The sequence below is a fragment of the Canis lupus genome, chromosome 15, assembly GCF_048164855.1.
Source record: "Canis lupus baileyi chromosome 15, mCanLup2.hap1, whole genome shotgun sequence".
Classification (NCBI taxonomy): Eukaryota; Metazoa; Chordata; class Mammalia; order Carnivora; family Canidae; genus Canis; species Canis lupus.
The window spans coordinates 60636847-60659782 of record NC_132852.1 but is presented as its reverse complement, the minus strand read 5'-3'; the positions used below and the strand labels follow the sequence as shown (position 1 = coordinate 60659782).

General features: G+C 58.1%; 1 protein-coding gene across 3 annotated transcripts in view; it reads right to left on the bottom strand.

The window, feature by feature from the left end:
- LOC140605339 (adenylate cyclase type 1) overlaps positions 1-22936 on the bottom strand; it is a 102808-nt gene that overhangs the window by 56359 nt on the left and 23513 nt on the right. For all 3 annotated transcript variants that reach the window (XM_072777625.1, XM_072777627.1, XM_072777626.1), the window contains exons 3-4: positions 18298-18416; positions 13280-13391 (exon numbers count right to left, since the gene is read on the bottom strand). In XM_072777625.1, the coding sequence (XP_072633726.1) occupies positions 13280-13391; positions 18298-18416 (231 nt within the window). The remainder of the gene's footprint in view (positions 1-13279; positions 13392-18297; positions 18417-22936) is intronic.

The following is a 22936-nucleotide window of genomic DNA, read 5'->3' as shown; positions in this document are numbered from 1 at the left end:
TCACCATGGGGCACCCACCCGGCCCTACACCTGCACTCAGGTCGGTTCCCACGCAGGGGCCCACCCTGCCCGCCCCGCGGCCCAGCTGGCACACCCACACAGCCCCAGCCTGGAGCCAGCTCTCTCTTCCAGCTTCCCTCCTGACCACCCCCTCAGACCGTCACCTGCTGGCCCCTGTGCATCGTGCCACACACCCCCGACACCGGCCCCCGAAGGGCATGTGCGCACACCTGAGTCCTCGTGGCTGGCCTCCACGGGATGTGTGGGCGGCTGTCTGTGAAGAGTCACCCGCCGGGGCCCGAGCCGCAAGGGGCGTACCAGGCTCTGCACCCTGACCTCGCCACCCAGGGTCATCTCAGAACTGCCACTCTGGCACTTTGCAACAGGAAGAGTGTCAGCGCCCACCTCGCCGTCGCCCGGGGGCAGACTCACTAGCACCTGTCACGGGCTGACCTGCCGCTCTCGGCTGTGATCATCCTCGGACGCTTCCATAAAGCTCCCCTCTGCGTCCCTAAAACAGCAGACGGCCTCACAAGACTCCTTCCCGCGGGTGGCTCAGGTCCACGGGTGTGACCACGAGATACGAGGGAGACGCTCTCCAAAACGCATTCACGCGTTCTCCCAGAGGGGACAGCAAGCCCACGACCCGTTAACGGAAGTCGCGAACTTCATGAAAAACGATGACCTTTTCCAGAATGAACACAAGCAGTGAGAAGCGTGGCTGTGTTCACACGGGGAGTGTCGCGGGCGCCCTGGGCCCACGGGCGTCTGCAGCCCCTCTGAGAGCACATCCCCCGGCTTCTGCTCATGCTGCCCTCCGTCTGCCCAGAAGGACCGACCCCTCCGGCCGTTCTCCGGTGCTACACGTTGACCTGAGAATTCACCGTGAGAGCCCTCAGCTCCCGCCTCCTGCAGCCCCACCCACGTCCCATGTCAGAGGACAGGGCGCCCGCCCGGCCCCCTTGGGCTCCCCCGTGGACTGCAAGCTGGCCGCAGGGACGTCCGGTTCTGACCACTCAGCCTCCGGGGGACCGTGGCAGCCACCTGTTAGGACCCCGCCGGCCTCCCTGCCTGCGGAAAGGAGCTCCCGGGTGTCCCACGCGAAGGTCGGGCCGCTGGCGGCCTGTCCTCTGCTGGTGTTGGGGAGCCGGAGCCAGATGGCCGGAGGCAGACGCCCCCCCGGGGGAGTCGAGGGCCGGGCCCTGGGAGTCTGCCGGCCCGCGTTCCTCAGCCACGCTCGCCAGGCCTCCAGCCAGCAGGCAGCCCTGGGCTCTCTCCGGGCTCTTCCGGAGCGCTCGCCCCACTGTCCCCATCATCCCCAGTGGGCAGGCAGGCCAGGACGCCCAGGCAGGCCAAGGACAGGGAGCCCTCTCCCAACGTCCCCTGTCCCCAGGCCTGGGGCCCACGGATGGCACCAGGGGCCACCGCCAAGCCTCACCCGTGTCCTGGGCATCAGGACGTCCTCCCAGCGATCAGCCCGGGGCTGCAGACCCCCACCTCCGAGGAGCCCATGGGTGACGGCACTATTCCTGCAGCCGGCCAGGGTCCCGGTACCTCAAGGGTGATGTGTGCCCATCGGCACCTCCGCAGGGCGTCCCTGTGCCCCCGGCTGTCTCTGGACCCCAGGTGTGCGTGGGCCGCAGGAAGGCAGGGAGGTGCCCACGGGGAGCCCCGGGAGTGAGCACGCCGCCCGCACGCCGACCTCTAAGGAAGGGCAAAGCCACTGAGCAGGTAGTGTCCGGAGGCCACAGCCTCCTAATTACAGGCTGTCAGTGGCAGATGTGTCCTTGGTGAAGGTCCGGCCACGCAGCCTCCGCCCCTCCTGGCTGCCCGGCCGCGGGGCAGGGCAGGGCACAGCCCACGGCCGACCGGGCTGAATGCAGCGAAGGCCTCACCTCGTCTTCTAACCTCCAACGTCCCGGCTGCCGTTCGCCAGCTCGCGAGACAGAGGAGGTGCTGTGCGGACTTGGCCGTGCTCCAACCTCAAGCCCCCTGAGGGGCAGCCCTGGAGCTGGAGCCAGGCCCCTGCGATGACGACGGGACAGCGGTTTCTGAGACCTCCGCCCACATGTCCACGCTGGGGGACACAGCAGCCAGCGAGGCCCGAGGGGCTGCAGGAGGATCCAGGCAGGAAGGCCGCACGCGGGGCCTCACGGACAAGCTCTGACCCGCCGCCCGGCCGAACGGGCAGCCGCGGGGCCTGGACCCACGACATCAGCCACAGCGTTCGCGGGGAGGAGGCGCAGACCACCATCCACCGCGACTTCCGTTCCTCCTGAACCGTCCGCACAGAATTCCCTTCACCCGGCCCTTGAGAGCCGGCCCCGGGCTAGGATGAGGGTCCTGTGGTCCCAGAGCCTCTGCCCGCCGGGGGGGACCGCACAGGAGCCACGTCTGTCCGGCCGCAGAGAGGCCGTCCGCCCAGCGCCGACTCCGCAGGCCCAGGCAGGCCCGAGACGGCCCCGCGCCCGGTGTGGCTCTGGGCAGCAGGTGGTCATCGTGCACGTCGGCTCCTGGTACCGGTACCGAGGGGACCGCTCACGGCGGCACGATGCCTGACCCCGTGGACGGGGAGGCCCTCCCTCCACACACAGGCCTCGGGGTCTCCTCCGAGGAACCAAGCCATGAAAATACTATACACAGTTCAAAAAACTCAATTGAGGGACACCTGGGAGGCTCAGCTGAAGCGTCTGCCTTCAGCTTAGGTCATGATCTCGGGGTCCTGGGATCAAGCCCCATATGGGGTTCCCTGGTCAGCACGGAGTCTGCTTCTCCCTCTGCCCCTCACCTTGCTCGTGTTCACGCTCTCTCCCTCTAATCAATTTTTTAAAATCTGAATAAATATAAAATAAATAAATAAATAAATAAATAAATAAATAAATAAATAAATAAACGGCAAGCAGCGATGCTCAAAACGCAAAACCAAAATGAAATAAGCCCTAAGGGTGACAGCGTCGGGAGGGTGACAGCATCGGGACGCCGACCGCGCCCGGGTCCTGCGACTGCGTGTCCAGTGGGACGTCAGCCGCAGACAAAACAAAGAAAGGCCCCGAGGAACCTGAAACCGCACGCGGTGTCCTGTCGCACGTGTCGAGCGGGCAATGTCCCTCTGAGCCTTCGATGCGCAGAGACATAAAAGAGGGAAAGGACCTTGCCGGTGCCGGGACTTCCAGCCTCAGGGAGAAGGGACGTGCGGGGGGAGAATCAAAGGAGCAGAGTGACTCAGTGGTCGGAAAGAGCAACACAAACACGGAATCCGCCGTTATTCTTCTAAAACACAGCCTCACCCCTGCGTCCTGAGACGCCGGAGGACGAGCTGGAAAACCAGTTCCCGAGGACGGAAGCAATTGCCGCATCTGTGTGTGTGTGGGGGGGGGGGGGTCTCGCCGTCCGGGGACACGGGCTGGGGGCGGCCTCGTCCCTGGAGGCGGGAGGCGCCCGGGGGGAGGCCCCAGAGCAGGGGGGATGCATCCAGGCACAGCGGGCGCCCACAATCCCAGGAACGCCCAGGACGGAGGGGCCAGACGGCGGCTCCGGGCGCCCATTCCTCAATCGGAAAGCACATCGGTGACAAAAGCCAAGCGGGCACCGTTTTTGAGGATCACCAATCAGCTGACGTGTGAACCTTCTCCGATGTAAAGAATCACGAGCCAATAAGTGCAGGAACAATGATGGGAAAAGTTCACCGCAGTGAATTGCCAAGCACCCCGCTTTCGGGGCAGCTGCCGTGGCCCCCTACGGGACGGGCGTCATGGGAAGCAGCCAGCAGGTGGGTCGCACGCACACAGGGACCACGGAAACCGCGAGCCTTGAACGAGCTGGGAGCTGGCCAAGGGCATGCCAGGGGACGAACGGGGAGACCGGCGGCACCCAGGAAGGCTCCCCAGCACAAAGGAACCAGGCGGGGCCCCAGCCCCAGGGGCCCGAGGGCTCAGGGCAGGTGGCGGGCAGGAGTTGCCCCGAGGCCTGTGTCCTGACAGACATCCGGGGGCCGCGACGACCAGTCCCGCTGTGTCCACGGCAGCCCAAGGGTCTGGAGCCCCCACCCCACCCCACGTGCTCTACTCGCCCTGCCGCCCAGGCCGGCCGCCAGATCACAGAGGAGGGGACACCGGAGCCAGGGTCCGTGATACCGACTGTCAGGCCCCTCGCCCGCCTCACCCTTCCTCTGTGGAAACCACGAGAAAGCCCCACCACGCTGCCCAGCCCCCTCTGCGCCCCACACGCCGTGCCCTGCCCTGCCCTCTTCAGGGTCTGCGGGGCCGTGACCAGTGGCACGAGCTCCGTGCCATCGGCCAGCGCCCAACGTATATTAAACCCAGACACGTATCCCGCCTGGAACAAGGCTGCCAAGGAGAGAACGCCTGACATGACGAGCAGGTGCCACAGCCCAGAGAGACCCAGAGCTTCCACGCTGGCGGTCCACTGGGCAGGTGACAAAGGCATCGTGGCGGCCTTGTCGTTCTCGAGGGAAGGGCTGGGGCCCAGGCTGTGAGCACAAGGTGCGGTGACATCTAGAACCTGGGAGGAGAGCCGCCAGCCAGAGGGGCTACAGGGGTCAGGTGGGGCCGCTGTGTCCTCCCTGCCATCATGCATAGGTGAGTCCACGAGGCACATTCCCCAGCCCCCGAGGGCACGGCTGGACCTCTCCCTGCAGCTTCTCTGAGCGTGTCCCCAGGAGCACGCAGGCACCCCCAGGTGAGCCGGGTGCCCCCTACCTTCCCGGGCGCCCACACCCCACAGCTCTGAGCTGCCCTGGACGAGGAGTGATCATCCCCTCCTGAAAAGAAGCTACATCTCTGCACCCAGAAGCAGGCGGGGCGGGGACGACCAGGCGAGTGACCCTGGGGGTTGGGACAGGGGCTGGGCTGTCCCCAGTGCATAGTCCCCCCAGGGGCCTGGGGTCCTCACTGGGACCCCAGTGAGGGTGCGGTGCACTGGGGACCGTGCACCAGAGCAGCCCCCCGGGTACCAAGCAGCAAGGACGGGGGATCGTGAACCAGGGCAGCCCCGGGGGACCACGCACCGGAGCCCCCACGGCCGCCCGCGAGGGAGCGTGCCCAGGCTTCCACCCACGGGAAACGCCAGTGCCCGCATTCCACACACCACCTGCTGTTTCAGGGAAGTGTTTATTTCCTGCTCATTAAGGAAGAATTAAATCGGGCTCATCATAATGCAGGAAGCTCCGAAAATTAAAACTCAGCAAGAACCCCACGGCCCTGGGGCCCTCGTCCCCGCAGCCCACCCCTGACGGCTCGTGGCTGCGTGTGCACACGCTCTGCAGCTGGTTCGTGCCCCTGGCCGTCGTGCACACGCCTCCACCACATCAAGGCTCGCCCGGGGAGACTGTCCCCCAAGCCGAGGGTGGACGCCACCTGCACTGCCTCCTCCTCCCTCGGGACAGCCGGGCCCAGTCCTGACCACAACGCCCCATGCGGGCCCCTCCTGCGCGGGACACTCCAGGCGAGCCCCCGTGTGCCTCACAGCCCACCCACGTGCAAGCCTGACGGCGCGGGCACAGCACGTCTGCGGAAAGGGCACTGCTCAGCCGGGGACGCAGCTGGCCGTCGCGCACACTCCCGGCCCGCAGCACGCTCGGGGAGGAGGCCACCTCCGGGCATGAGGCCACCGGGGCTCCTCATGTTCACCGGCCAGGAAGAAAAGGCGCCAGGAGACCCGAGGGCGCCACTGAGTCCTCGCGCTGCCTTCTGAGCCCAGGGGAAGCCCGGCGAGGAGGAGGGACGTGGGCACACACCGCAGCGAGCTCTGGCTCCCGGACTGGCTTCCGCAGCCACACGCAGAGGAACCCCGGGCGCTGGAGACAGACACCCTCACCCTCACTGGTCCTCACGGTCACCTCCCGGCGGCTCCCGGGGGAGCACAGCCCCGCGGCTTCGGCCAGACTCTCCGCGTCCTCACCGCCCCATCTTCCCTCACAATCCCAACCAACATGCTCCCCGCGTCCCTATGCAGCAGGTCAGGGGGGCCAGGAAGGCTCCCCACTGCGTGTGCGGCGGGGACTGCGCAGACTGGCCAAGCCCGGGGCGGGGTCCCGAGGAGAGCCCCTGCGTGGACACCGTGCGCCCCGACAGGCAATGCCTCCCAGGCTCGTCCAAGCTCGCCGACTGCGCTGGACCCCACGCCAGCCGAGTCTGAGTGTGTACGCCCGCCGTGTGCCAGGCACAGGCCGCCTGGGGGCTGAGAGCCGACCAGAGTGCACCAAGCTCCGGCCGGGAACTCCTGGGGCGCAGCCCCGCCGGAGGATGGTCTCCAGTTGTCAGCCCCGAGGGGCGCGTGGGACCCAGGCCGCCTCCGCGGCCGGCACAGCCAGAGTCTGGGCCTCCCCACGGAGCCTGGACGCGCGTGGAGCGAAGTCTGCTTCTCCCAGCGGGGCTGCCCTCCCCACATCCAGAGAAGAGCCCTGTGGTCAGAGCAGATGTAAACCTAAAGTGGCTCAAGCAATAAATACTGTGTCCATCTGCGGTCCGCCGGGCACAAGGGTCAATAAACCTCTGGAGACCGTGGAGACCAAGCCAACACGCTCACCCTCGGGTCTCACTGCCCGCAGGGACCCTGGTAAGGCGGGGTGTGTCTGGGTGACCACATGCAGGCGCACTCACGGGGCTCCCGCGTCCTGCACACAGACGCGTCTCCTCGGAGCCGGGCTCAAGCAGATGGGACGTAGGTTTTAAACACACCCAACACCATCGGAGCACTAAAGAACAGAGGGTCGTCATCCTCAGCTGCCCGGCAGCGACCTCGACAGGGCGGATGGCAGTGTGGGGGGGGTTCATGCTGAAATTCCAGAGATGGAAACATAATCTCTGAGACGACGTGGTGCTGGACAGATGGGCGGACAGACGGACAGCAGGTCACACCTCGCCAGTCACCTGGACAGCTCAGCAGCACAAACCATCCGGAACGAAAGAAAAGGAAGAGGCCAAAATGAAAAAGGATCATCAGTGAGCTGTGGGATGTCAAGATCCACACACGGGTAAACCGGGGTCCCTGAAAGAAGGGGGGATGTGTGAGGAGCATTCGAGGGCTTTCTCCCCCAGATGATCAAACCATAAACCCACCGATGCAGGAAGCCCAAAATCCGTGAGTAAAACCTCATGGAGGCACATCAGAGTCAAACTGCTTGAAGCCGGCGATGAAGAGAAAACCTTAAAAGCAGTCAGAGGAAACAGACATCTTCCCCGTTGCGTACGGAGGACCAGAGCGGCCTCCTTGGACAGCACGACCCGATGACCCACAGTCCTGTAAGGAACGGGTGAAAAGAATTTCCAAAGATAAAGGCAAAATGAAGACCCTTCTCAGAAACACAGAGACGGCGCGGATTCCTCGCCGGCTGGCTGCCCTCCTCCCTGCGGAGCACCCACACGCAGAGCCGCGGGCGACCCGCACAGGCTGGACCCCACCTTCCTTCTTCTAAAGGGAACGGCTTGTTTGCCCAAACATAAATGGCAACAATGCAGAACAGAGTTTATAACACCAAGTGAAACACGCACAGCAGCAACCTCACACAGGCCAGGAAGGGAGGCGCGTGAGGAGGCGCGTCCGCAAGATCCTCGGACGACATCCAGGAACCTGCCGCAGACCCCGGAGCAGCCAGCCCAGTGCCAGAGCCAACGGTGCACACTCATGAGCCAACAGACGTGCAAGGGCAGAGTCACAGAACGCGCCCCCTACACCCACAGAATGGCAGGAAAAGCAAAACCACGACACAGAACAGATGGGACAAACCAAACCCGGGCCGACGGCAAAGCACAGCAAACGCGGACAGTCAGATTCAAGGGAGAAAAGACAAACCCAGCCCGTTAGAGAAAAAGACATGAACCCCTTGGGGGGAAAAAAGGGAGATGGAAAAGACATGCTTCCCGACAATAATCAAAGGAAAGCTGGAACGGCTATGCTCACACAGCACGTTAGGGCTCCAGGGAAAGAGGGTCATTTCTTCATGAAAATAGAGTTAATTAGGGGAGTGTGGGTGGCTCAGTAGGTTGAGCATCCGACTCTTGGTTTTAGCTCTCCCTCTGCTCCTCTCCTGGCTCACACGCACACACACGCTCTGTCTCTAAACAAACAGAATGGGACTGCTGGGTGGCTCAGTGGTTGAGCGCCTGCCTTCGGCCCAGGGTGTGATCCCGTGGTCCTGGGATCGAGTCCCACGTCCGGCTCCCTGCATGGAGCCTGCTTCTCCCTCTGCCTGTGTCTCTGCCTCTCTCTCTGTGTCTCTCATGAATCAATAACATCTTAAAAAAGTTAATTCATCAAGAGGACCTAAGAACCCTAAATGTTATAAATCAAGCAGCAGAGCTTGAGAACACAGGGAGCAGACAGATCTCTAAGTATGTCGCAGACTCAATACCCCTCGATCAGGAACTGAGAAATCCAGGAGCCAGGACATAAGTAATGACGCAGAGTAAGAACGTGAGCAGCCCGTCCCCAGCCAGCCTCAGCGTGTGTACACAACACCCCAGAACACAAGGATGGCACAGAAGCACAGTGCATCTTGTTGCTCAGTTCCTGAGGAGACCGTGTTCTGAACCGTGCACTTAAGAGGACTCAAATTTTTGATAAAATGTGTTCTCTGACCACAACAGAATTCAATGTGAACTCAAAAACAGAAAGACCTTTGAAAAAATCCCTCAAAAAACATATCTCTAAATAAGCCATGGGTGTAACCAAAATTAAAAGGGAAATTAGAAAGCATCTTGAACCGACGGGAAACGAGGACACAGTGTCGGAGCAACATGGGGATGCCACCTTAGCCAGACACCCGCCTGGTCTGTGGCACCAACTCTGCACATTTGGAGGGGAAAGATCCTGATCAGCAGTCTCAGCTTCCATCTTCCCAAACAACAAAAACAAGAGTAAAAGAAAAACAAGGAAAGCACAAGAATCACAATAATAAAAAATCAGAGAAAAACAATAAAACAGAGAAATCAATGAAACCAAAAGCAAACTCTACAAAAATTGATAACATTGATAAACGTGCAGCCAGAATGATGGGGGAGAGAGGGAAGCACAAATTATCACAGTCAGAAAAGGAGGAGGTGATGTCACGGCTGCTTCTGCAAATATTAGAAAGCTAACAGGGAAATACCATAAACACGTTTATTCTAACAATCTCGGTGACTTAGCTCACATGGACAGATTCCTCGAAAGACTAAGAAACACAAAGCTCACTCCAATATATGGACATATGCATATCGTATATGGATATATCACAGACATATAAAAAAACCGATTCTAGGGAACCCGGGGTGGCTCAGCAGTTTAGCGCCTGCCATCGGCCCAGGGCGTGATCCCGGAGACCCAGGATCCAGTCCCACATCGGGCTCCCTGCATGGAGCCTGCTTCTCCCTCTGCCTGTGTCTTTGCCTCTGTCTGTGTGTGTGTGTGTGTGTGTGTGTCTCATGAATGAATAAATAAAATCTTTAAAAATATCCCTGATTTTATATATATAATAGCCCTATTTTTAAAAATTGAACTTGTACATAAAAACTTCCAGGGGCGCCTGGGCAGCTCAGTCAGTTAAGCGTCTGCCTTCCACTCAGGTCGTCATCTCAAGGTGCTGGGAGGGAGCCCCCAGTTGGGCTCCCCGCTCAGTGGGGAGCCTGCTTCTCCCCTTCCAGCCTACTTGTGCTCTCTCGTGCTCTGTCTCTCTCAAATACATAAATTTTCTTAAGAATTGTTTAAAAGTTTCAGAAAGAAAATCTCCAGAAAGTGGAACAGGAGGAAACATGCCCAAACTCTTCCAGGAGACCAGCCTGACCAAGATTCCACATGAAGACGACGTAAGGAAAGAAAGCCATAGAACAGCATCCTGCAGAACCATAACAGGAAGACATCTAAAAAAAATTTTAGCCCACATGCACATACTCACACATGGACACCTGCACACATATACGTGAACAAGCGTGTCCATATGCACATGTGTGTGTGCACAACCGCATATGCACATGCTCTCATGTATGTATGCAATGCACTCGCGGATATCCATACACATGTGCATGCCCCCCACACACACACAGCTACATGGACATGTCCCACCACGTCCCACTGCAGCCCACACAAGCACGTGTCCTAGTGAAAGAGCCAGGTAGTGAATAAAAAGGGATACATCTTGTACACCAGCAAACCTGACAACCTAGAAGAGATGAATAAATCCCTACAGACACTCAACCTACCAAGACCGAATCATAAAGAAACAGAAAATCTGCAGACATTTCTAGTACAGAGACTGAAGCAGTGATCAAAAGCCCCCAACACAGAAAAGCCCAGGACCGGATGGCTTCACTAGTGACCTCTAACAAACGTTTGAAGAAGATCACCAACACTTCTTAAGCTCTAAGAAAGCTCCCAAATTCACTCTGTGGGGCCAGCATTACCCTGAACCCAAAACCACTGGACCTGACCAGAAAAGACAAGGATCTTTTACTAATACCAATACCCCCAATGATCACAGATGCAGAAATCCCCCCAAACAAAGATGAGCAAGCCACTTCCAACAGTACATTAAAGGGATTGGACACCACAACCAAGTGGGATTTGTTCCCAGGATGCTAGGATGGTTCGATACCCACAAATCGATCGATGTGATGCATCGCATTAACTGAAGAAAGGGTAGAAATACATGATCGTCTCAGCAGATGCAGAACAAGCATTTGACAGGATGCAACGTCCTTTCAGGATAAAAACTCCCAACACAGTAGGAGCACAGGGCACGTTTCCCGACACAGTGAGGGCCAGGGATGCCAAGCCCACGGCACACACCGGCCCCAACAGTGAGAACAGGAGAGCTTCCCCTGTAGGGTCAGGAGTGGACAGGGAGGCCACTCCCATCCAACAGCATAAGTCCCAGCCTCAGCAACCGGGCACGGAAAGAAAATCACACACTATCTCTCTCTGAAAATGGCTTAATATCTACAGAAAACACTAAAGATGCCACCAAGAACTTGTCAGAATAACTGAATTCAGCAAATTTTCAGGATGTGAAATTAACACGCAGAAATCTGTGGTGTTTCTGCACACAAACAATGAATGCTTGGAAAAGCGGAGAAAATAATTGTATTTACAACTGCATCAAAGGGAATAAAATACCCAGGAATAAATTCAATGAACAAAAACAGGAAGGCAAGTCTGATGACTTGAGAGGTGTTTGGAACATGTCCTGTCCCCAGAGCAGGCCCAGCAGATGTCCACCGCGTGAGCCCCGAGTGGGGTGCCGATGCAAAGGGATGGTGACACCGCAGCTGGGGTGCAAGTCCGGGAGACCCCGCCTGGGCCAGGGTGAGCCCGATGTATCCTGAGCTGATGAAGAAAGAAGGGGACAGGACAGCGAGCCCCCATGCTCACACATTTCATGCCGAGAACAAGACCCAGACCATGCATCCCGGGGACAGCCTCTCCGCCCTCCACCCTGCGGTCAGGGGAGGCCCACATCTGTAGCCCCCACCCCGAGCAGAAGTGGGCCAGCCAGCACACCCCTCCCTCACTCTGGGGATGCCACGGTCCACACTGAGAAGTGGGCTGCACGCCGAGTCACGCGCCACGTAAGTAAACTGGCTGAAGCCAGGGAGAAGACATCTGCCAACCGTGTACCCGCGGAAGGACAAGCTAAGACTCTACAGACTCCTGTCATCCTAGGGTCGGGGGCTGTTGTAAGCAACCCAAGCAGGGGCGGGAGTTGGCGGTAGGCTGGTGGCACTGCTGACCACTGAGTCACTGAGGGAACATGTCCCCTCCGGGACCAGGAAAGACAGATCCGGACAGTGGAAGGAGGGCACACCCCTCACATCAGCAGCCTGTCCTCAGAGAGCCCCGGTGGCCAGTGAATCCTCATGCAGAAGCTTCCTCGTGGAGGGGCAGGGGAAAGGCGCAGGCCCCGGAAAGCTCAGAGCAGCACCCAGAAAGCCCCGGGCCACCCCAGCCTCGGACAAAACACACGTTCTGACCCTAATATGGGAGGCTGTGTCCGTGAGCCCCACATGCCACACGGAACCCGTCACCCTGACTCCTCCATCATGCTTCCCCAAAACCACAGGTGTCAGGTAGGGAGGAGGCCCCGGAGGCCCCGGAGGCCCCGGAGGCCCCGGAGGCCGAGCCTCAGCTGCTCCCCAGGGCACGAGGCCAGCACCCCCGCACCCAGGCTGCCAGGGCACCTCATGGCCCGGCAGAGCCCGCAACGGACAGAGAGCCGACCCCCTCCTTTCATCCTCAGGAAAGACCCAGCAGCCTTCCCCACACGGGGTCCCGCAGAGCCCCGGCCCGGGATAGCAGCGGGTGCCCCAGGAGAAAGGCCTCCAGCGCCAGCCCAGTCCGAGCAAGCGGCGAACTCCCAACTGGGCGTCTCAAGATCCCGACCAGCCTCCAGGACACTCCGGGTGGAGGGCGGGGGGCAGCGTCCAAGGGCGGCATGCCGCCGCCCCCAAGGCCCAGTGCTCTCCTCCTGACTCGGTCCCAAAACTACAGCCAGGCACAGCCCGTGTGACAGCCACCCACTCCACCTGCGGGTCAAGGGCGAATGCTGGAGCCCAGCGCTCTGCAGCCCGCGGGGTACCCTCCCCCAGCCCTGCACGCACGTGGGACATCCTCAGGACTCCACTGTACGAGGCACGCTGGCCTGGGGACCGCTCCTCCCCCTCCCTCATCAAGGGGACATCCGTGCACTCTTTCTACCAAGTTCTTTCCCTGGGTGAAGAGTTCTCAGTCTGCGAACTCCCTCCCCCCAACCACCTGCCCAGGACCCCTCTGCGTCCAGAGGCAGGCTGGCCGGGCCGGTGGGCGGGGCTGTACGTCCCCGCGTCCCCCCACGTCCTTGTGGGGCAGGGGAGGCCAGCATCCAGGTCCAAGGACACCAGGCAGTCCGTTGCCTCCGCACCAAGACACCAGGCAGTGAGCCAGGCCTGGGCTTGAGACCTCTGCGGGCCTTCACGTGACCTGCCCCAGGAAGCTCTTAAAATGCCAGCACTCTCCTGCCACAGCAAGGGGGCTCGGCATCGTCAGACGCCACCAACTGGCTGAGGTGACCTTCAGGGCAGGGCCTCCCCACCCAGCCATCACCCTCGGTCTGGGGCCAGCTCTGGGCGACCTGGCTGCGCTCGGGCAAGCGCCCTCTTTTGCACAAAGGAGTCGCTGGCGGTGATGCAGAAGCTGTGGGTGAGGACAGCCGGGCGGGGCCGACGCACTCGGCATCCGCTAGGTCGCACCTGCAACCCCGGAGCCCCAGAGGCTGCTCCAATGACACGCGAACATCGGGGGCTGCGCTTACCGTGGCCAGTTCATCAAACTTGCCGAAGAGCTCGTTGAGGAGCTTGACCAACTCCTGCGCGGTGCACTGTGACGCCAAGCCCGTGAAGCCCACGATGTCCGCGAAGAGGATGCTGCAAGAGAAACGCACCAGGCTGCCTCCTCCACAGGTATGCGGTCCCCAGAGCGGCCTTACGAGCACCCCAAAATAAACCTCCCTGGTTATTCCTCGGGCCGGCCTGGGAAGGAAGGGCCTGTCCTGTTTGACAGGTGGCAGCAGCAGCGGCTGGGGAAGCAGGGGAGGCCCTTGCCACCATGGGGGGCGTCAGAGCTCCTGCTGACCCCCCAGGACACGGGCAGGGCACAGCTCCACAGCCACCAGACCTGCCTCCAGCCCCGGATGGCCCTCCTCAGCCCTTGCGGCCCCTGCAGGCTGACAGGTGACAGAGGGACAGCCCTGGAGCCCCGCTGCGAACCCCTGCGCCTCATGGACGGGCCACCTGGGTCCTGCGGTGGGACAGGGCCTCACCTCGCGGGACGGAAGCCTGCCACGTGAGCATCCACTTACTACGGGACGGGGCGGGTCTAAACAACGGCGCCTGCCACCCGCACAGCCTCCTCCCCAGACGCCACAGCGTGAGGCACACGGCGGCACCGAGCTGCCGTCACCGTCGTTTTTGCTGGATACTGAATTCCTGCCTGTTTCGTTCCACCCTGAACACGTCACCTCAGCCCCCACCTCCACCATCCCTGGTGAAAAATCCCACGCTGGTCTTGCTGGCCGTCACTTCTGTCCCACTCCTTTCCTAATCTCTGGCCCTTAGGGTTCAACGACCACGTGGGGGGCTCCGTGCGGGTCCTGACAGGGCTTCTGCAATGCGTACGTTACTGCTTTCCATGAAATTTCAGACCTTTTGAGTCCTATTTTTTCAAAGACTCTCTCTCCTCCTTTCCTCTCCTCTGAGACTCATCCTGGGGGTGCTGTCGCACTGGCCGGCGTCCCTCGAGACCCCCAGCCTCTGTTCTCTCTCCATCCATCAGACTCCATGATCTCAGGTGGCTGTCTTCAAGTTCCCCGAGTCTTTCCACAACCCGCTCAGATCTGCTCAATGTGGAACCCCCACCCCGACCCTCTAGTGAACTTTTTATTTTGGTCACTGTATTTTTCAAAGCTGGAATTTCTGTTTGGTTGGTTTATTATAATTTCTACCTTTTTATTGGTATAGTCTACTTGATGAGAAGTCTTTCTCATGCTCTCCTTTATTTAGACACAGTTTGTTCTTTGAGAGTATTTCAAACAGGTGATTTAGGGGCGCCTGGGTGACTCAGGGGGTCAAGCATCTGCCTTCGACTCAGGTCATGATCCCGGGATCGTGGGATGGAGCCCTGTGCCCTGGGTCGGGCTCCCTGCTCAGCGGGGAGTCTGCTTCTCTCTCTCCTTCTGCCCCTCCCGCTGCTCATGTTGTCTCTCTTTCACTGTCTCAAATAAATAAATAAAATATTTAAAAATATATATATGTGACTTAAAGTTTTGTCTAGAAGTCCAATGTGTGGGCTCCCTCTGGGACTGCATTTTCATTCCCATGTGAGCTATACATTCACGCTTTCTTGCACACTTGCATATATTTTCACAGAAAATCAGATAATACACTGTGGCAACTCTGAAAATCAGAACACCTCCCCCCACCTCAGGATTGAAGTTGTTCTTGTTGCTGTTTGTGTTGTTATTTGTTCAGTGACTTTTCTGACAAACTCTGAAAAGTCTGTTTCCTCTCTCATGTGGGGCCATTAAAGTCTGTGGTTGGTTAAGCTAGTGGTCAGCTAATGACCAGACAGAAATTTCCTCCCATTCCTGAAGCCAGTAAGTCTCTCCGTCTTTGATGATGGGCACTCAGCCAGGCAGATTCCAACGGTCTCAGTCTGCTCTTCCTGCTTGCACACATCCTCAAGGTCAGCCTCAAGACCTAAGGACAGCCCAGGGTCATCATGGTCTTTTCTGAACATGCACGTCGCCCGACCTGTGTGCGGGATCTTCTGATTCCCAGAAACATTCCCAGAGCCTTTCAAAGCACCTGACAGACATCTCATTCCCTAGTTTTAAGTTTTCAGTGCCCTGCTGCTTGCCTCAGCTGTTATCACTGCCTCTGACAGCTATGATGTTAAACACTTGCCACTGATTGTTCTTAACAAATGTCCCAGGGCAAAAGCTGTTCCAACTGAGTGTTGAGTCAGGTCAAATAAAGACAAGCCTATGAGGAAGGTTTCCCAGGGAATTCCCAGGCAGTCAAATGATGACAGTTCTCTGAGAATTTTTCAAAGCCCTGACCCCATTCTGTCCCCTCAGGTGGCTGTCAGTGGACAGGTTTTCACTGTAATAGCAGCTGCTGGTTTTCAACACTATCATGGAGCTAAAGACAGTGAAACAGGGTAAGTTAGAACTCTACAAAGCTTGCTGTTTTTTACCAGGATCCAGCTGTTTTTCATAAATAAACATTCCTGGATTCTTGCAAGGCTTTGCTTAATTTCCAGTGTTCTGACAATGTTGACTCAGTTTTTGTCAGTATTGTCATTGCTTCTATGGAGTTGAGGATTTTCAGATGTCCTTACTCCACTGTTCCTGATGACATCAGCCTATTCTGAATGGTGTACTGACTCGGGATTCTAATCCTGGATGATGGGGAAACAGAGAGGGACTCTAACGAGGGTGGTGAGGAAGACAGTGAGCTGATCACATCTGGGCTCTACAAAGCCACCTTTGACCCTGTTGAAGGGTGGCCAGGGGAGCCATGGTGGAGATGGTGCCATCAGGGACAGGGAGCTGGCCTCAGCTCCCTCTCCTATCTCAGCATCGTCACACCTGCACCTGCTGGGAATGAGGCATCTGCCGGGGGATGTGGGCGGAGATTTTTCACATCAGAGGGAAATGGTGACTTTCCACACCTGTGTCTGTTGTCCCAAGTCAGAAAAGAGGCGGGAGGCACATGGGCACCACCCACCATGCTCACCTCCACCTGCTGCCCCAGGAAGTCCTTGACAGCTGATGCCTTCCCTGCTGTGTGCAGACACTCCACACCCCTCCCCCTGGGCACTCCCTGGATTGTTCTGGTGATCTGGTCTCATCAGGGGGCTGGGTCACTGTGCCATCTCCTTACCCACTGAGGAGAGGCAGTGGGTGAATGGGAAGTCTAGGTGGGTATCAGCATCAGCCAATCCCAGGCTGCCCCAGCCCCACCACTCACTGGCTCCACCTCCAAGTGGAGGTGACAGTGCCTGGGCTGCCTGGGCTGGAATGCTGGCCCCACACACTGGGGCCTTAACCCCATTGGGCTCAGTATCCTCCACAGGAGGACAGCACTAGTCCTCAGCAAGAGGCACAGCAGTGGAAGTGAGCATGCTCACCAGACAGCGGCTAGCCACACCAGCTCGCACACAGGGATGGCTGGGGCCCTGATGAGGAGGGGCCGGCGGCAGCAGCACTCCTTCGTTCAGCCTAGACGGACAAGCACCAGCTTGTAGAGACTCAGTCCACAGCACTCAACACAAACAGAGGGAATTTTTATCCTGTTGTGTCCGCAAAGGCCCAGTGGCAGGTAGGCCTGACACCAACTAGAAGGACCAGCAAAGAATATCAGGGGTGGAGGGTGCTTCTGGGCCTCAACCACCATCACCAGCCTGATTGATGCTTACATAAAGGGAGATACTCAGCTAGTCTAAGAACTTTATTTTTTTAAGATTTTATTTATTTATTCATGAGAGACACAGAGAAAGAGAGAAGCAGAGACATAGGCAGAGGGAGAAGCAGGCTCCATGTGGGGACCCCAATGTAGGACTCGATCCCGGGACTCTGGGATCACGCCCTGAGCCATAGGCAGACGCTCAGCCTCTGAGCCACCCAGGCATCCCTAGTCTAAGTACTTTAAAAGGGAATATACGATGTAGTAGAATAAAATTCTTTGTGATAGGATTTGTAAAAACAAGCAAACCTCAGAGCGTGTCTGGGGCAAGCTGCTTTATCACCTGTAAAACGGGAACAATTCCTACCTCCTGGGGCTGCCATGAGAGGAACGGGGGAGGAAGAGGATGCCTACCCCAGGCCCTGGCACCAAGTGGAATATTGCTCAGCTGTTATCCTGACATGGGCCAAGATCCAGCTGAAATGCCACCACCCAAACCAGTTCAGAGACAGAGTGCCAACCCTCCCCAGCCCACGCAGGACATGGGAGGTGAGGAACAGAGGGAAAGAGCAGCTGTGACATCTATCACCCAAGAGGTCAACACCCCCCCTCCATGGGACCTGCTTCCAGGCCAGCAGGTGCTCACCTGGGCCTCCTGATGCACACCCGCTCCCTCCTCCCCTCACATCAAGGCCTTCCACCCCCACCTGCCCAAGGCCTCCCACCTCTGCCACTACCTGTGCCGCACACTTACTCCTCACCTCCTGCATCACCTCCACCTCCACCAGCACCTCCCATTTCCATCACCGTCACTTCCATTATCTCTTACCCTTACGCTCACCACCTCCTCCGCAACCTCCCACATCACCTCCCATCTCAATCACCTCCTCGCCAACCCCCACAGCCCCCATATCCATCACCTCCACTTCCATCACTTCTCACAATCGCCCTCACTGTCTCCATTATGCCCACCCCGGCAATCACCTCCACCACTTCAACATCCACCTCCTCCCCCTCCCACCTCCTCCTCCTCCTCCTCCTCCTCCTCCTCCTCCTCCACCTCTTCCCCCTCCTCCTCCACCTCCTTCTCTACCTCCTCTTTCTCCACCCCTTCCTCCCCCTCCTTCTCCACCTCCACTCCTCCCCCTCCTCCTCCATCTGTACTGCCTCCCCTCTACTCCTCCACCTCTTCCACCTCCTTCTCTACCTCCTCCTCCTTCTCTTCCACCTCTTCCCCTCCTCCTCCATCACTTCCACCACTTCCCCCTCCTCCTCCTCCTCCGCCGCCTCCACTGCCTCCATCTCCACCTCCAACATCTTCATCTGAGCTCCCCAAGGCCCAGCACCCAGGCCGCATCAGCCCTACCTCACATTGTCATGCCGCTGGATATAAATCTTGTGGAAAATCCTTTCGGGGGGCTTCAGGAAGTCCTCCTTCATCTCCATGGCAACATTCCGGGGCAGAAGGCTCATAAGCAGCCGCTCCTGGACAGGAGAGACAGGTCTGTGTGATGCAGCAGGACTCCCCTGCGAGTCCTCGATCACCCCCACCGAGGTGGTGCTGAGGAGCTGCCCTGCACAAGGGGCTGCAGACCCTCCTCACGGGCAGCAGGCGGCCTGGTGCTATAGACCCTGCCTGGCCCCTGGGCCCCTGCAGACTGTGCCCAGGCCTGCAGTGGCATTACACAGGAAACTCGCTCCCGGAGCACTGGCAAGGGGCCTGCATCACCTCCACGACACCCGGGCCACCACGGCAACCTTCACCCACCGTCCACCCACCCGCGTGCCCCCACTTCACCGAGCAGAGGTCACAGGGAGGAAACGCCACCGGCCCCAACCAGGATGGCCAGGCCTCACTCCACATCCTACTGCCCAACACGGCCCCGAGAGGGACCTCCAGATGGGCCGTAAAACCCGCCCCTCTGGAAAAACGGGAGTCCAATGACCTCACAGAGATCGGTACACAACGTCGCATTTCCCTCCTCCCCCCACCCCAGTCCTATCTTCCAATTTCTTCCTTCTCTCTGGGAGTCAGGTGTTTTCTTCCCTCTCAGAGAATGGAATAAACATCTAGGCTTTTCCAGAGGTGCCCTGCCGCACAGGAGACTCCATCCCTCTCCCAGGGACTCAGTTTCCCCACCTGCTTCATTCTGCCTCTCTGCCTCCCAGGGATCCTCACCCGCCCCCAAGCCCCCTGGCCCGTGACCACAGCTGGCCACACCTGCATCTGAGGCCCTCCCCTCAGGGCCTCTCGCTCCCCTTCCCAGCCTGCTTCGGGAAGCAAAGAGATTACATTGAAATCCCAGTAGACTGAGGAAGGAAGCCTGCTCAGAAGAGCAAACACGGCAGAGACTGGGCAAGAGAAGCCGCTCCCTCACTCCATACCTCCAGCCCCAGGCTCTGCTCCGGGCCCTCTGCCCTCAGCTGCAGCCTGTCTCATCAACGCAGCAGCTCTAGTGAAGCCCTCGACCCCTGACATCCCCCAGCCCACAGCAGGCATCGGGTGACCTCCTGGACCACAGCCCCATTCCGTGAGGCCACGTCCCACGTGATGACCTCAGGAGGACGATGAGAGCGGCACAGTGACAAGAGTCCCCCGGAGCCCAGGGGGCCTCTGGGCGATGGCCTGGGAGGCCTGGGGCAGGGGTGTGAGGGCTTCACCCATCTGCTCTGGATTCCACAGAGCATGTCACAGGCCTAACACATGGAGGCCACACCCCTCAGGAGCTTCCCCAGGTCATGCGTCTCCACGTAAACCGCAGAGGGGAAGGCCAGCCAAGCGCCGCTAGATGCTGCATGGAGCCAAGCAGACAGACGGGGCCAACCTGAGTCCCGGACCATGTGGCCCGAGCAAGGCCTGGCTCTGCCCTGAGACCCATGCCCACGGCGGCCAAATGGACAGACTGCAATGTCGCGGCGGGACTTCACGCTACTGCCATGGCCTGTGACCACTCTCAGCGCTGGGACCCCTGGGAGAGAGGCTCTGAGTGCTGGCGAGCACACGGACGCCATGCATGGACACGTCCAGGCTGACATGTGAGGGGCAGCCCCAGCACACGGGGTGTGGGAGCTGCTGTGTGACTGGTGCCTGGCCAGCAGACGCCGACCCCTTCCTTGGCTGGGGGGCCTCTGGGGCGAGGCTGAGACACAGGCAGAGGGTGCCAGACTGTGAGGGCAGTGGAGGGAGCTTGGGCAGGGCCTCACCCAAGCCACCTCGCGGACAGGCCAAGGGCAGCATCAGCAACATGAACACACCTGGAAGCTGCTGGAAATGCCTCAAGGCACAAGGCCAGGACACTACAGAATGCTGCCACAGAACACACATGGGGCTTCACGCTCTGCTGGGAAGACCCAGTGTCACAGGGCCCCACGACCCTGGGCCGCCTGGGCTGCCGAGCTACGGTTAGGGGCTTGGGGGTGGCTCCTGCACCAGCGTGCCCCACACGGAGGGTCCCTGGAGAAGTGCACGGTGGCCTGGCCTTGCATCGCACCTCTGCCCTGTCTGAATTCCATCACACCAGACAGGGAGACAGGTGCACAGCATCCTCAGCAGGTGCTCTGTGAGGGGATCATTGCCCCCCAGACCCTGCTCCCCCTTTGCCTGCCACACCTCCAATTCCCACTGCTCAGGGCTCAGGTCTTAAATCCCTCACCTGCACCTACAAATACGCTATATCAGATCAAACAAGGGAGGCTGCCCCCCACACCCGCCGTGCCCAGCACACCCTCCTCCCCATTCAGTATTCTCCTAATGCCCTGGAACCCCTCCCTCTCCAAGGACCCCAGCTGAGGGCACACCTCCAGGACCTGGTCTCTCCATCCCATCAGTTGCCCTGCACCGTGGAGTTAGGACAGGGAAACTGAGTCAGCCACAGACCACAGGAGAGCACCACGCTGGGAATGCTGGGCAGTGGCATCTGGTGCTGGAAGTGAGGCCAGGGCAGAGCTGGCCGCTGTTCCCACATCCCTTCGTCACCACTAGCACAACCGTCTAGCCCCTTACTTTCATCTGGGGCTCAGAGACCTAAGATAAACACCCCGTTATCCAGCCTGCTCTTGCAGCTAGATGTGGCCCAGGAGACAGGGGGTGAAAGGTCACATGAGAGCTTCTGGAATGCCTCTTAAAGACGGCCTGTTCTTCCTTTTGTCCCTCTGTTGCTGGGGACATGGTCTTCATGTCCAGCCCTCTACCTACCATCTTGATTCACGAGGACGAGGGCCACACATCAGCAGTGGCAGACCAGTGAAGAGATGGGAGACTGGCCTGGAAGGGCTGCATGGATCAGCCCTGCCACCTCAGCCATAAAGAGGCTCCCTGGAACCCACACACGAGGGGGAAAGAGTGCTCACACTTGCATAAGCCACTGTCACATGAAATTCCTAAGGACAGGCTGTGGCTGCCCTTCTGACCAGGGGCTCAGCATCAGCTGCACCCACGAGATTAGGGATGGTACATAAAGCCGACACACATAACCAAGAGTAAAAGCACACAACTTCCCCATAGGGAGCAAAGCGCCATCTGGCAAGATCAAGCACCCATCCCCGATTAAAAACAGCAAAACCTGGAACAAAGTAGTTTTCTGACATCATAAAGATATTACCTGCAATCCACGTCCAATCTCAGACCCAGCCCGAAAGCCCCAAGCAGCAGTAAACACTGCATCAGGAGCCGACAGGCCTGATGTGTTCTGACCAGCAAAATGAAACACAAATCCAGAAATCCAAAAGACAAACTCATGAACGTGGATCCTACAAAGTCTCCCAGCGTCCTACAAACACCAAAACGTGACTTAAGATAAATGTATTAGGGACGCCTGGGTGGCTCAGTGGTTGAGCATCTGTCTTCCACCTGGGCTGTGACCCTGGGGTCCTGGGATCGAGTCCTGCATCAGGCGGGCTCCCTGCAGGGAGTCTGCTTCTCCCTCTGCCTCTGTCTCTGCCTCTCTCTGTGTCTCTCATGAATAAATACATAAATAAAATCTTTAAAAAAAAAGAAAATCATGCAGCACATGAGAAGCAGAACCATCTCAACAAATGAATAAAGACAATCAATAGACAGCAACAGCACGATTAACAGAATAATCACCATACCTAACGAGATTTTAAAGCAGCTATTGTAAGAATCATTCGATAAACAGCCACAAACACACCTGAAAAAAATGAAAGAAGAAAAAGGAACTCCAGCAAAGAGATAAAAGATACAAAAGAGACTCAAATACAAATGTTGGAGCTGAAAAAAAAATAATGAAATAAAAGGCTCGACAGGTGGCAGAGAACAGAGGAGAGCCTAGTGACCTTGCAGGCGGAATGACAGAGATTGCCCACACGGTTCGAATTACCGCAGATTTCTCATCGGGGATCGTGGAGGCCATGAGACGGTGGCCGGCTTCTCGAGTGCAAGAGAAAAGAACTGTCTACCCAGAGCCCTTCGGGAATGAAAGAAATCAAGAGGGAAAAGTAGGAGGCCTTGTCACCAACAGACCTGCCCCAAGAGAAAGACCTGTAACCAGAAAGAAAAGGAGAAAAGGAAGCATCTGGGCATAGGGGAGGAAGAAATGACATAACATAAGCAAAAATATCCATGAATAAAACTGACTTCCCTTCTCCGCTACGTGCTGGTTGACGCAAGCCGTACAGCACTGCCTGTATGCAATGAAATATTTCAAATGTATGCAGAAAAATATTTAAGACCGCGTTGTCGCAGGTGAGGCTGAAGGCCAGGGAGGTGGGGTTTCTGCACTTCGCCCTACCCGGTAACATGTCGACAACAGTAGAATGTGACATTACGTGTCTTTAGTATAAAACCTTAAGCAGCACTGAGAAAGACACGCACTCATGGGCACAATGATATATCAAAGCTGAATTCTAAAAACGCGTTCGACTAACACAGAGGAAAGCAGGAAAAAGAAACAAAACATAAAATGACAAGTGGATGCTCTGACATAATAATTACATGAAAGAGAAGTGTTCTAAACATACAAAAGACAGACATCGGCAGACTGATT